Genomic DNA, 13808 nt, shown 5'->3' with positions numbered 1-13808 from the left:
ACTAGGAACGGCGATACCAAACTGTTGGAAATTTCGGCATCATCCCTGCAATTTATATTTGCTTTTACCAGGGTGCAAAGTTTACCCTTTTTTTCTTTTGTTTAGTTCTCTTCAGTTTAAAGCAGTGTTCTTCTGCAATGACACCATTAAAAAAATAAATAAAAAGAAATAAAAAAAAAAAAGGGAAGAGAGGAGGAAGAAGAAAGGGTGTTTTTGCTAAAGTTTGAGGTTTGGTTTTTGGTATTTTTTCTTCCCCTCCAGGCCCTTTATCTTACCATGACTTTTTCCGCTTTTTTGCAACTGACATTGTAGAGTACTGGTCTATTCAATTACTCCTAAGAGGTTTGAACACACTGGTTCTTCAAAAGCTGCATTTTTTTTATCTATACATAAATAACATGGGGTTGGTCTCATTTATTTTTTTTAATTCATTATGTGAAATAAGTCAGAATATTCATGCTTTTGATGCAAGTTTTACTGTATGCTCCAACAAGAGTGTGTGCACCAGAAACTTCCAACCTGACCAGGTTAGGGAGGGTTCTAGGACTTCCTGTCCAAGAAGGGTCATTAAGAGCTGTCTCTCATGTACCTTGTCACTGTTGTGGGTTGTGCAGCAAAGCTATACCATGAGGAATTTATAGTATGCATATTACATGGCTCTCTGAAAGGCTGGGTTTACTCTTGCTGTCCTTAAGTGAATGAAAGATTTGTCAAAGTGATGTGGACCAAATTTACGATGTGGTTCTGTTTGTTATTTGAGCTTTTCTATCCCCAAAGCATTCATGAAAGCCTTGCGGACTTTGCCAGGCTGCTGTTACCAGTGCTTAGAGCCTTCATTTCTTTCAAACACAGAAAAAGTGGTTGTAGAAATCAGAGAGGTTATGGGCTACTCAGCTTTGCTGATATAAAAAATACTCAGTTGCATTCAATGGACTTTTTTGGTTTTTTACCATTTCACTCTCATTGGACCAGAAATCTACAGTTAGAGAGGAAGCTCTTCAATACATAAACAGCTTTTCAGAATTCAAATGTTAGTATTCAGTAGTTATTAAAATTTTTAAAAATCAAGATATTATTATTCAGATACTGGAATATTACAGTGTGAGGGGTTTGGGGTTTTTTTAACCATCAAGTAACACTACAGATGTACCACACTTAAAAGAGGGTGGGAGAGAGATCTTGTCAGTCAAAATACCTTTTCCCTCTCCCCTGGGGCACTTCACATGTGTTTTAAAAAAATAAATTCCAAATTTCCCTCCTCTGTGCACATGTTTGACACCATATGGTTGGAGAACAGCAGTAACCTGACAGAACCACATTTTCCCTGTACCTTCCTCTACAGTTCTTATTGTGTCTGTTATGGACAAAATGAAAGTAGTATGAAAAAATTCCTCCTTTTTAAATATACCAAAGTCTGTGCTTTCTGTCATTTTTGTTTAACTTACAGTTAAGCACTGGTAAACTTGTGACTGCTACAGAGCTTGGCAGGCTATGCAGAAACCTCTTGGCAACAGTGAGTTAGGTTCTTCAGTGCGCAACAAGTTATTATGGCTAAAATTTTGGTCCCTTGAAAGTTTGAGGTTTGCCTCAGGCTTGGTTTTTCACTTGTATAGAAATGAGCCTTTCTTGTGGAGGGAGCAGAATGGCAAGTTGCCCCTTCTGCCTGGGGGCTCTTGCCAGTGTGGCTCCAACTTGGCAGAAGCTGGGAAAGAGGAGAGGTTGTCTGCTGGTGCCAAGTGCCCTCAGCCTTCTGCTTCTACCTGCCTTCCCCATCTTGGAGAGCATTTCCATACTTTCTGGACAGAAAACAGCTGCACTGTGTTTATACCGTGTTTGCTGCCGTGTGCCCAGGGACAGGCAGCTCCAAATCCTGCCACCCTTCCCTATGCTGTGCCCTGTCAAAAGATGCAGAGAGGTTTCACAAAAGGCAAAGCAAGGGATTAACCCTCTATTTTAATTTGCTGCTCAGTCAGATATGTTGGCAGGAGGGTGTTTTGTTTTGCAGATGTGTAGACCTGGGTGGTGAGTGTTCATCCCAGTTTCTGTTTGAAACGTGAGAAGGGAGGAGGGAAGATTTATTTGTCTGCTTTTATGACTCGTGTTTTCAGTAACTTTGCTGGAATTTTTGGTATGATTCATGCTTTCACACTTCAGCCTTGCAAACTTCAAAGACAGAGGTTTACTCCAGTGAATTTTCATCGGTTTCAGGTGATAATAAGGTGACAGGGTGCATCCAAGATCTTTCTAGCTTTTATCCACCCTCCTTAGTTTTTCTCTAAGTATCTAGGCCATATGGGTAACTCTAGAAGAAATTGTGAGTATTAGATTGTTTACATTCATCAGTTCCTAGTGCTTCACAAAGTTTTCTTCTGTTTTCTAAGCACAGTAAAATGCAAGAAAATGGTTTCATTAAAAATCTGCAAAAGACATATGTCATCCATTCAGCTGTCACCCGAGATCTCCATTTTCCCTACTGTTGAATTGTTAAAGTAACTTTTCTTTTGTGTGTAACATTTCCTTTCATTGACTTTATTGTATGTGACTGGGTGTAGCACTGACTGATTTGTTGTTGCAGACAGAGCAACCATCTGAGGTTGATTTACATCCTCAGATGAATAGACCCCCATCGCAGGCAGAAGAAAACAGTTCAGCAAAAAAGGTGAGACCTGCACACATTGTACCATTATGGAGTGATTTGCCTTCATCAACAGATGTGGTTGTTTTAAGTTTTAAAGCAATTAAACAGAGGGTTAAGGTTATGTTTTCAAATGTTTACCTTCTGTGGAGGTCAAGACGCTGGAGAGAACTGGGATCGTGTGTGACATCAACTTGGATAAATCATTAAGAAGCTCTTAGTACATACACGTTGATGCATGTGCTTTAAGAGAGGCAGCTTGCCATTTATTTCAAAATCAATAGGAGAGCCTTAGGGAGCCTTGTGGAGCCTTAGGGAAGACAAAAAAAGAGTTTGATTGTACTCGACCCTTGTCTCGCTGTAGTTCTTGCACTTCTTGGTTTCAGTTATTGAGGATTTAATTTTGATGTAAACACACCTGTTTGCTAGAGGTCAGGATCTACCACTAAATGTACATAGACTGGGAGAGATTTACTCAAGATGTGCAGTTTCTAATATGTTTTTGTATGAGCATATAATTGTATAAAGTAAACACTGAAATTGCAATGGCACTCTTCAAAGGGCCTTGCTTAGGGATGGACTGGCCTTAGCAGTGGCTGTGAGCATTTCCCCTCTCCTGGTCATGGGCCCACCACCTCCTTCCACCAGCTCCTGGCAGAACAGGTTTTGATAGGGGGCAAATACAGATTCTCACCCCTCTGGCCCCTCCTGCAGCCAGAGAGCACCTGCAAGACCTTTGCTTAGCCCAGCCAAGAACTGTTTGCAGGTGCTGTGTGTAGTGTGTACCTTGCCCAGGGAGCACCATCACCCTTCTTACTCTAACAGGAGGCACAGACAAATGTCCAGTGTCATCATTTTCTGTGTGTGATAGGGCTTTCCAGGCAGTGTCCTTGTTCCTGTAGTGTTCATCACATGCTACTTCTAGCCTGTCCCAGCTTCTTCCTTGCTCTGCTTTATAGCCCTGCTGGGGAAATGAAGTCCTGGTAATCCACTTACTTCATGCTCACGCTTATCCCACCTGGATCTCTAAAATGCAGCGAAGCCCCAGGCTGTGGGGTGTGGGAGGCAGGTTGCTGTTGTGGTGCTGACCCACCTTCCAAAGCCTTGTGCAGCAACAGGCAGCCAAAGAACCCGTGCAGAGGGATCTGCTTTTACGTATTGGATTATTGCTTACAGTATTGTGTTTCAAATGGCAAAGGAATTTATCCTGTGGATTTGGTAGGGTTTGGACAGTTTAAGGTAGACTGGGATTGTATGTCTAGCATCCCACCAGTTTATACTTGTAGAAGGCATACACAAGTTCCTCACTTGCCACATGTGGTGTTTGTAGGGACCTGTGCATGTGCACGGGATTTCAGAGCATGGTATTACCAGAGACCTGTGCAGTCATGATGTGCTGATGTCCTGATCAGAACATCTCATAATATTTTTAGATCTTTTTTTCCAGTAATGACAGAACTGTTTTTTAATGTTGAAACCCTTTTTTCCTTATAATTCAAATTCCTTTAATAATTGCAATCCCTCTAATACTAATGATTGATGGTCTTATGCTGGTTTCATTTTGTATCACTCATAGTGGTCTCTTCTTGTGTCAGGCTGCTTCTTACAGTGTTGGTTTTTTTCTCATAATTGCTGTGTCATTAAATATTTCCCCATTTATTTTTTTCTTATTTTACTAACATTTGATCAAAACTTAGTAATGCATGTACTCTAGCCCAGTAAACTGTTCAATAAGAAAATTTGGTCTCTGGTTTTGTCTGTGGTGCTAAAAAAAACTTTCTCAAGTCCCTTCAACTTTTGAGTCTTAGCTTTCTCATTCATGAAATGAGGCAGTAATAGTTATATCCCTTGTAAAACAAATCCAATAATAAAATACACTGAAAATGATATATTTATATTTCAGTTTTAAAACAGCTATAAGGCATTAAAACTGTTCTCATTGCTAAAGAAATGATGTCTTAATTTAAAATAATTAAAACTCTTCTTACCACTGAAGTCATAAAAATCCAAGACTCTGTTTGACCTAGAAAACCCACACTATTTATTTGATGTAATTTATCAAGAGAAATAACTGGCCTTCTATACTTCCAACATGTTAATTTTGCATGGATAATTTTATATATTTGTATTTCTAAGCTATCTTCAGTGTTGCTTCATGTAAGAGAGGAGGGGAGAAGGGAGAAACTCCACACCAGATGTGTGAGGCAGTGAGATGGGATACAATTGATTGATTCATTATTAATTCTTACCAACTGAGCATAATCAAAATTAAATCTTGCTTTGGTTTTAATGCTTTTGGGTCAACTGGGGGCCAGTATATGTATTTATACCCCTCCCTCCACCTTCGCCCATTGCACACAGAGCTACACAATACAATCCAGATGAAGACAAAACACTAGCATAATCATTTAATTCATTAAGGGACTACAAGCGTTATTGTTCCTTTTTCAAAGTCAGAAAAGTGAGAAGCTATTACCAAATTTGAATTAAGCTCTGTACCTCTTTAAATTATGAAATCTTTGTCCAGCTGTCAGCAATTTATGTGTCACAAATATTCTCCAGCCTAATGATGGGACACATATGGCCTGACTTAATGTTGCTGTGCTTCTTCCTTTCAGGAGGTTGTTCTTGCTCAGCCACCCTCCAAACCTGCCCGCAGGAAGCTCCGGACAGAGGCACAAGGGCTGGAGACCCCTGAGCTTTCTCCCACTATAAATGTGACTTCTTCCCAGCCAGCAGCCAAGGCTCATCTCCCAGTTCAAAAGTAAAAACCTGTACTTAGCATGCCAAACTGCACCATGAGGTCTGATGTGGCAGGGTTTCCTCTTTGCATAATTCTGTGCTTAATAGTTCTGGTTTTGAGAGTGCTTCACTTGATACAGGTCTCTGAAATGTACATTGGTCTTCTAGAATGCAGACTAAGCCTGTAGTGACTGTTGGTGGTATTTGATTGATAGATAACCTCTTCAAAGGTGTCTTACTTCTGTACCTAATAGACATGTCTGAAGAGCAAGCCTAGCTGTTCAGCCAGCATCTCTAACACAACTTTTATTTACGGCGGATTAGTTGGAGGGGGAACCTTCAGGCCCTGGGTGCCAGCCCAGGGTCCCCCTGCCCCCACCACATGGCCTGGCAACCCCATAAGGAGCTCACACAGACCACCAGGGAGAGATGGACGAAAGAGGAAGTTTATTGTGGGGATAGGGGTTTATAAGGCTTTTAGGAGGGTCAGAAGGGGACCAATTACAGGTTCAGGGTCATACAGAAAAAACCAATCAGGTAAGGAGTTAACAGCCAATAGGAAGGGGTTAACAAAGACCAATGAAAAACATCTCAGGACATCTTCCCAGGACATTCCCATATGGGAGACAATAGTCCTTCTCAGGGGGTGTCGGGAAGAAGGGGCAATGACTTTGCAGAAAAGCAAAAGCCATTTTAAAACCTGTTTAAACCACCTTAAAAACTTCTGTTTCTATAACATTTGAGCGGTTTTCTTCTTTTTCTTCTCTAGTCCGTCTCTGACAGGACTTCTTCCATCCTACATATGGCAAATCCATTGCCACATTTTATATGTGAGGGTGTATGTTTTTGCCTTGTGCACATCTTCTGGAATTTTGGTCGTTCATTTGGACAGATATGACCAAATAATTGCCCGGGAAACTGAGTCATGAAATGCTTGACGTTGGTTATATCCTTGTGATATTTTTTCATTGCAAGGCATGTTGGAAATGAGCTTGCCAGTGGTGTGAGTTGAGCCACTTGTAATAATCCAGTAATGGCCAAACCCAACATGTGTTGTTTGCTCTCATAAATACAGCTGTCAAAGCTGTCAGCAGCAAAGACTTGTATGTGTATTTAATAGCAGTGGAGAAGGGGCTGTACAAATGGTAAACAAAGGCACTTGAAGCCCTATTGGATCTGTGCATCTCCCTCAGCTGAAAGACTGTGCAAACATTATACCCCACCGTCACTCAGAGCCTTGCAAAGCCATCTGATTCAGCTTGAAACAAAACCAAGCTGCCCAAAGCAATTGAGCGTTTCTTGGCAAACTGTTTATCAGTAGACTGAATCTGTGCTGCATAATTGGAGATTAGAATAAGTAATAAGACTCCTAGGATGCTCTTAAAGTGCTATTTTGTGTTTTGGGAGTGCATATTCCATAGTGGTTCAGAGATAACAGCATTTGTTAACATCTCAATCCTGTCTTGTCTGTATCTTTCCTAAAATGTTTAAATGGCCACAGACATATATTGCCCTGCTTTTATTTTTTTTGCATCATCTATTACTTTATAGTCTATGGAGAGTAGTTTGAACCAAAATAGTGAAGCAGAAAACTGACAGTTCACTGGAAGATAACAGCATAAAGTCCTGTTGCTGTACTGTGAAAAAGATTCTGTTGCAAAGATCAGTGCCATCAGCTCTGTTAAGACAGAAGAGCTAATGGGGACTGTGTGCCACTGCGGACTGTATTTAAATAGGGCATCTGGTTTAGATCAAATTTGGCATTAAAGAGCTCTTTTAACCTCATGTAAAACTTTAAAATAATCTTTTTGGATGAGGGATTGGATATTGGAGCCAGTATATTCTGTATTTTCTTTCCTTTTCCTGTTGTTATCTCCATTTCTTGGAATAGGATGGTCCTTACATACAGAGCTGTCTCTTTTTGTACCTGTCTGCCTAGCTGTCATTTCCTCCAGATCAGTTACCACAGGCTATGAAGTAATAATAATGAGCAGCAAAACAGATGAGGAAAGTCCATAAGCCATTCCTCTGTTCCTGTTTGTAATATCAGGCGGTTTGGGTGGAAATGACTGCTTTGAATGAAAGAAAGATTAATTTTTGAAGTAAAAAACCATCAGTATCAGCAGTGCTCCAAAAATCTGAGGCAACATTTTCATGCCAATGTCTTTTATTTCTGTATAGAATGATTTTTATATTTTGCAGTAGCCACTTCTGACTCTCTAAACTCTACAAGTGTCTGAAAACAGCTAGTGCAAAGATGCTACAATAACCACAGCTATGCAGGGATTATTCTTAAACTCAATAATGAAGTGATTTCGAAATAATTGAGACAGCCTAAAATGTTTCTGTCATTCAGGTTAACAGGTTGTGACTGTTTTACTTTAAAAACTCTACCTGATTCAGGCATCTAATTTCAAGTGTTACCTTTTTCTTCTCTTGAATCTGTAGTTTGTACCTTGTCTTTGAAGCATAGTCCAGTGTGTATAGAGTACAGTCATGCAAAATGGATGGCTGGTCTTCTGGCATCAGCCACTGTTGAGGTTCTTAATTGAAATGTTTTGTATCTGTCTGGCAGACAGTCTTCCAAGCAGAAAAGGGCTATTCAGACTGCCATACGAAAGAACAAAGAAGCCAATGCTGTGCTCGCCAGGTTGAACAGTGAGCTCCAGCAGCAGCTGAAGGTAAGGAATGCATTGCAAATCAGTGACAAAACTCCTTGTAATCAGTTATGTGTCACCTCCAGCAGAGAATCTTGTTCATCCTCTCAGATGAGACCTATTTCATTCCTTCCTGCTTTCAAGAAGGGAATAACTGTATTGTATATGTGGGTAGGATGGTGCTTCCTGTGAAAAATTACAACCTATGAGTGTACAGCTCCACTGGCAGCATAAGTCTAAAGAATGAACTTCATCTTTCTGAAAAGTTTGATGTGATGGTGTCACCTGCTGCAGAAGACCAACTCAAGCCAAGCTTTCTTGTCTTCTGATCAGTTGTGCTACATAATTGTCTCCTGGAGTCAGGCATTTGAGATACATGGACCATGTTTTATGTGAGCATCTAACACTAATTTTTAATGTCTGCTGACTTGTCCTTTAATGTGTTCCCAAGGGGCTGTTTTCTTATAAATATCAGTTCTTCATTTTTCCATTGTCTTAGTCCAAATGAAGTAGACTTCAGGTTTTTATCTCCTACAGCTTTTTCTTCCTTGCATGTTATGAACACGCTTGTCTGGAAAGGGTGGTGAACCTGCAGATGCACTTTTTTTTTTCGGTCAGGGGGGAAGTTTGATTGCATGTTCAACTTTGCTTAACGTAATTTCTTAACTGCTTTTCAAGGATCTCCCAAGAGAGATTGAGGGTGGATGCTCTGCACTGAAATCAGAGCAAAATATAGAACAGTAATTGAAATAAGCATAGAGATGAAAGCTTTTAATGACAGCACATTGTCATCATTCCTTGACTCAGGTCTTACCTGCTCCCTTCTTCAGCCGACCAGTGCTGTTACCTGTGTTTTACAGCAGGAAAAGACATAGAGGTTTGCCTAAGTTCACACAAGAGCTTGTCCTTTAAGCTGTGTTGCTGCCTGGAAACTTTCTGATAAAGCAGGGCTCTGCTGTTTTTATGGAGACCAGAAGACTTGATGGGTACTCCTCAGGCACATCTTACACTGAGGATGGGGAAGGTTCAAGTGCACTCCCCTGCTGGGGCTCTGAGCCTGCCCAAATGGGGAACCAAAGCCTGGAGGAGGTTCAGCCCAGCTCCCACACTGGCAGGGAGCCCTTTGATGGGAGGTCAGCGAGAGCTGGGTGCCTCTCCATACAGGGGCACCCTTGAGACAAGGAGAGCTTTCTGAAAATCACTGGTCCCCAAAGCCTTCATGCTTAGTTTCTGACTGAGACTGATGATCTTCCTGCTGCAGCAGCCACAGAGGTAGATTGCAAAATCTAAGTCTTGTTCATTTTCCAAAGGAAAGAGGCTGCTTGTAGAACAAAATACTATCAAAAAGCAGTTTTGAAGGAAACCTTATTTCAAAATAGCCTGATTTTCTTTGGTAAAAGTGGCCATTTGAGGCTATCTTTGCTGCAGCCCCAGCTGTTCCACTGGCCAGTGGATGACTGCTCCTCTCCGTGGTCACCCAAGCACGTGGTTAAACCTCTGTGTTGCCCCCTGTAAGGAGGAGGCAGCAGAAGCTGTGCAGGGGGGTCGTATGGAATTGGTGCTGTGTTTTGAGACCACAAGGACAGTTACTTTAACAGCAGAGCCCCAAGCCTTGAGTCAATGCCAGTGGTTTGCCTGGCTGCCCTTTGCCAGAGCAGGGTGGTGCATTCGAGCATCCCAAAAGTTAGAACACACATCTCTCCCTCCTGCAGGAGGTTCACAAGGAACGAATTGCCTTGGAAACACAGCTGGAGCAGCTACGTCCTGTCACCGTCTTGTGACTTCCCGCACTGCTGTGCTGAGCACGTGTCCCGACAGCCTTGCAAGGAGAGGACCTGGGTGTGGCTGAGCAGGGTTTCTGCCAAGGCAGTGGGGAGGACCAGCCTTGTCAGGTCTCCCCTCACCCCACTACACGCTTTTGCCTTTGCAGGTGAGGAAGAGACAGAAAACAAATACCTGACTGCCAGATATTTCTGAGTGGGGGATGCTTTGCCTTCTTTCTTCCTTCTTCCCAGCCTAATGTGTAAGAGCAGTTTATCACTGAAATGAATAACCTAAGAGTATTTTATTTATGTAAAGAATTCCTGATTTATATGCATTTTGGCAACACCTCCTGCCCTGCTCATTATGAGGTACAGCATTCCTGAATTCTTGCTTAAATTGAAAACTCATCTGCTGAGGATGTGCTTCTGGATGTCACTGATTCTTGTAGGATTGTATCATGGTAGAGTACCCCTGGATTTAACATACCATAGGAATAAAACTCACAAGATGTACAGAATCTTTATCCTCAATCACATGTCAAATAATTATTTTCTTAGTACTGTTTATTATGCAATCATGGATGTATTTTAATGTTAGAGAACTTGTATTTTAGAAGTTCAAGGCATATGAGAGAACAGTAAAAAATACTAAAATGTAGTTATTTTGGAGATTAGGAAAAATATCTTTTTTTGAACTACAGTTGTTTTTTATCACCAGTGTTTGATCACTTGCTTGCAACTGCCAGTGTCTGTGCATTCTTCTGGCATATTTGAGATCACTGGTTTATAGCTTTTTTCTTCTTTTTTTTTTTTTAAACCAACAGTGTGTTTCTAACAACAGGTTAAAAATCCATTCAGGGCATTTTTATAGAAGCTATTCTATGTGCATCTGTATTAGTCTGCTTTGTTGTCTTAATAGCTGCTGATTTTTTTAAGGATGTGTACAAGAACTGTATTTCCAAAAGAAGAAAGATAGCAAAGTGCTATGTATGAGGCTATAAAATGTGTGATGGAAATAATTGCCTTTTACAGCAGGCTTTTGTTAAGGTTCCTTTGCACATCAGTGGAGATGCTACTGATAGGATAAAACTGCTAATGCCCATCTATTTTCTAAATGAAGAAGCAAAGATGAATTTTTAACCTGCGTTTGATCCAGGGCCAACTGAATCCCGTGGGGATTTTTCCATGGATGCACTGGTCAGTGGCTTTGGTCTCAGTTCTTGCAATGGAAGCTGGCTAACTAATATTGCTGTATTTTTTTAGGCAATACTCTTAGATTGCGTGAGTTCAGACATAATAATATCAGCCCTGCTCCCACCATGGGTATGATGTGCTTCACTGCAAGGGAATGTCGCCTACCTGTTATCCACCTTAAACATGACACTGCACATGTTTCATATCCTGTTGCTCACTGACCTAATTTAAGTGTATGTGTTTGCCTGGCAGAAACAGTGCAAAAATTTTGTCACTGTCGTTGGTGTGACACTTTCTCCCTGTAGCTATAGGATGACCCTGGGGCTGAGAGGAAGGAGAAGCAGGTTTGAAGCAGCTGGGCAGCCTCTCTTCAGGGTGTATCGTGGAATGGCTGCCATGGCATATCAGAGGGCACCAGAGCAGCCAAAAGTTTTGTTGGGAGATAAGAAGGGCATCAATGAGAATGTTTAAACTGATGAGGAAACAGTCTACTTTTGCTGGAAAGAATGTGGATGTGGAACATGAATCCAGAAGTCTTAAGGTGAAAATTGCCATTTGCAGAATTGTTACTGAAAGTGTTTTTGTGATACATTAGTTTTGATTCAACTAAACATCACTATGTTAATAAAAAAGAACTGTTTTCTCTGGATTTGAGACTTTTCTTGTGTGACTATTGCATAGCTGAGGTCAGACAGTCATTCCTGGTCAGTGACAAAATGTGAGGAATGCAAACATTTCTGGGAAACTGCAAAAGAGCCACTGCCCTCTTGCTTGTAGTGATATTTTTCCAGATTTATCATCATTTATTTAATTTGTTCATAGTATTACTGAGTCATTCTGGAGATTTAATGAGGCTAAGTGCTCTCTCTCTTTGCTTTTTAGTTCTTATGTTGTCATTTGGTTAATAAACCGTTACTATTTGGTAGAAAATAATCGTATGGCACACTTGTTTTTTCTTATATGGGTGATATTTTAAGGAAAACTTTTCAATTATTACAAAGAAGTGTGCATGCTGCATTTTTAAGGCAGTGGAGGACTTTTTCATGTTTGATAGGAGCTTCCTTTGGAATAATCTTGCATTTATTTCACTTGAGTTATTCATGGAGTAGATGCTGTTCTAAGGAATTATGGAAGAGTCTGCTTTATAGTGTCTTTTTCAAATGTCTCCCTTCTAAAATATGGAAAGTTTTTTCATTCACTGGAAATTATGATCCATGCTTAACCAACAATGAAATACTTACTTGATTGTTACTTTACCACTGGACTTAATAAATAAAATATTTAACCATCTCTGCATTTTTAGAGTTGCAGTCAAATGCCCTGCTCAGCTTCAATGACTATAACGTGAGTTGATTTGTATTCTTTTTGGTAAAATGTCAGTTATGATGGTGATACACTAGTTCACATAAAGAGTAAAGTGAAATATTCAAGGAGAAATGTTGGTGTGTTTTACATATGGTGCAGAAGTTACTCTTCTGTGTGTCTCAACAGTTAAGCATTTATGATAGCCCGTGCAAAATGAAAAAGTATGTCTAGTCTTGGGAAGCTATTAGCATTTTGAAGAGAGGAGAAGGCATCACGAAGCTATATAGACAGTGCTTCTGGCAGTTGCTCCGTGCAGCCATGCTCATGGCTACTGTTAGCAGGCCTTGGCTGGTCCAAGTTCACATCTAAATCCAGGATCACAGATTTTCTCAAAAATTATTTTTCCTTTAGAAAAATGTGGGTGTAGCAAAATCATAATTTCTTGCAGAAACCTTTGCTTTCTCAAACTTTGGATGGGAGATGCTCCTAAATTCAAAATCAAAAAGGGAGACCTCAGAGGCACTTTGCTTGACCTGCAGGTGAGTGATCAGCTTTAAGCCCCTGACATGCCTGACCCAGAACAGTAACTAGGGTCTGCCTGTCCCAGCTTCCAGCCTGACCAAGGAGAGAGAGCAGATTCCCATGCATAAGCTCTCACTGTCCTCAGTTCATGGTTTCTGTATGTACTGGGCAGAGAACATGCCCAGCAACAGAGAATAAATGGGAACAGGAGGTGGAGCTCGGCATCCTTGTATCTGAGAGGATGTGCTGACTGTGAGCCCCATGCCCCATTCCCAGTCTTCAACTGGACAATTAAATATTTTTATCTGGAGAACAGGACTAGGCAGAGTAGATAAGGATCTTCCTCAGTGTGGGTGTAAGTGTGCACTCATGTCTTCCTTTTGATTTTGCATTTCTTTATGGATCTGTTAATGTTTATATCACCAGGAGGAAGAGAGCCTGTAAAAGTTGCTAGCTAGGGAATGAGGGATGTCCATTTCCCAGTACCTTCAGCCTTCAGCATACACAGTCCTTGACAAGAAAATACATGGGCTCATGAAACTGCATATTTTATTGACTAAAGAGTACTTTTTCAGGAAAAAAATAAATCTAAGTGATGCAGTGTCTTTGAGAAGAGATGATGTATTTTGAAGCTTTTTTCAGCTATCTTCATGATAATGTGCTATGAACATATGCATTATGTTTTACTCTGTTACTGATTTTTTGATATAAAAATTGTATTGCAAGCATTGTCATTGTTAATCTAAAAAAAAAATACCCCAAGGCTATTAAATATTTGAATTTTAATTTATAAATTGGTTAGCCAGATTTAAGTAATTTGTTTTCACAGCTGCAGACTATCCCCATGGTAAGCTGCAAAATGTATAGTGTTCTATACTATGCCCATCTAATTTTGGAAAATGTATGTGATATGAAGCTGGGTGCTACATTAAAATAAAAGCGTCCAATAACGTCCAACTGCCTTGCTTTTGTGGTTTATTTAACATGTTG

At 40.5% G+C, this 13808-nt stretch overlaps 1 protein-coding gene across 1 annotated transcript in view; it reads left to right on the top strand.

Annotated features, from left to right (window-relative positions):
* The window catches only part of REPS2 (RALBP1 associated Eps domain containing 2), a 63536-nt gene extending 50135 nt beyond the window's left edge, over positions 1-13401 (top strand). The window contains exons 15-18 of the mRNA XM_029964755.1: positions 2576-2659; positions 5254-5399; positions 7953-8058; positions 9747-13401. Of these exons, the coding sequence (XP_029820615.1) occupies positions 2576-2659; positions 5254-5399; positions 7953-8058; positions 9747-9815 (405 nt within the window). The 3' untranslated portion in view covers positions 9816-13401. The remainder of the gene's footprint in view (positions 1-2575; positions 2660-5253; positions 5400-7952; positions 8059-9746) is intronic.
* The last annotated feature ends 407 nt before the right edge of the window (positions 13402-13808 follow it).

This window comes from Manacus vitellinus, unplaced genomic scaffold (genome assembly GCF_001715985.3).
Source record: "Manacus vitellinus isolate BGI_N305 unplaced genomic scaffold, ASM171598v3 scaffold_7_pilon, whole genome shotgun sequence".
NCBI lineage: Eukaryota > Metazoa > Chordata > Aves > Passeriformes > Pipridae > Manacus > Manacus vitellinus.
This window is presented reverse-complemented; position numbering and strand designations above follow the sequence as displayed.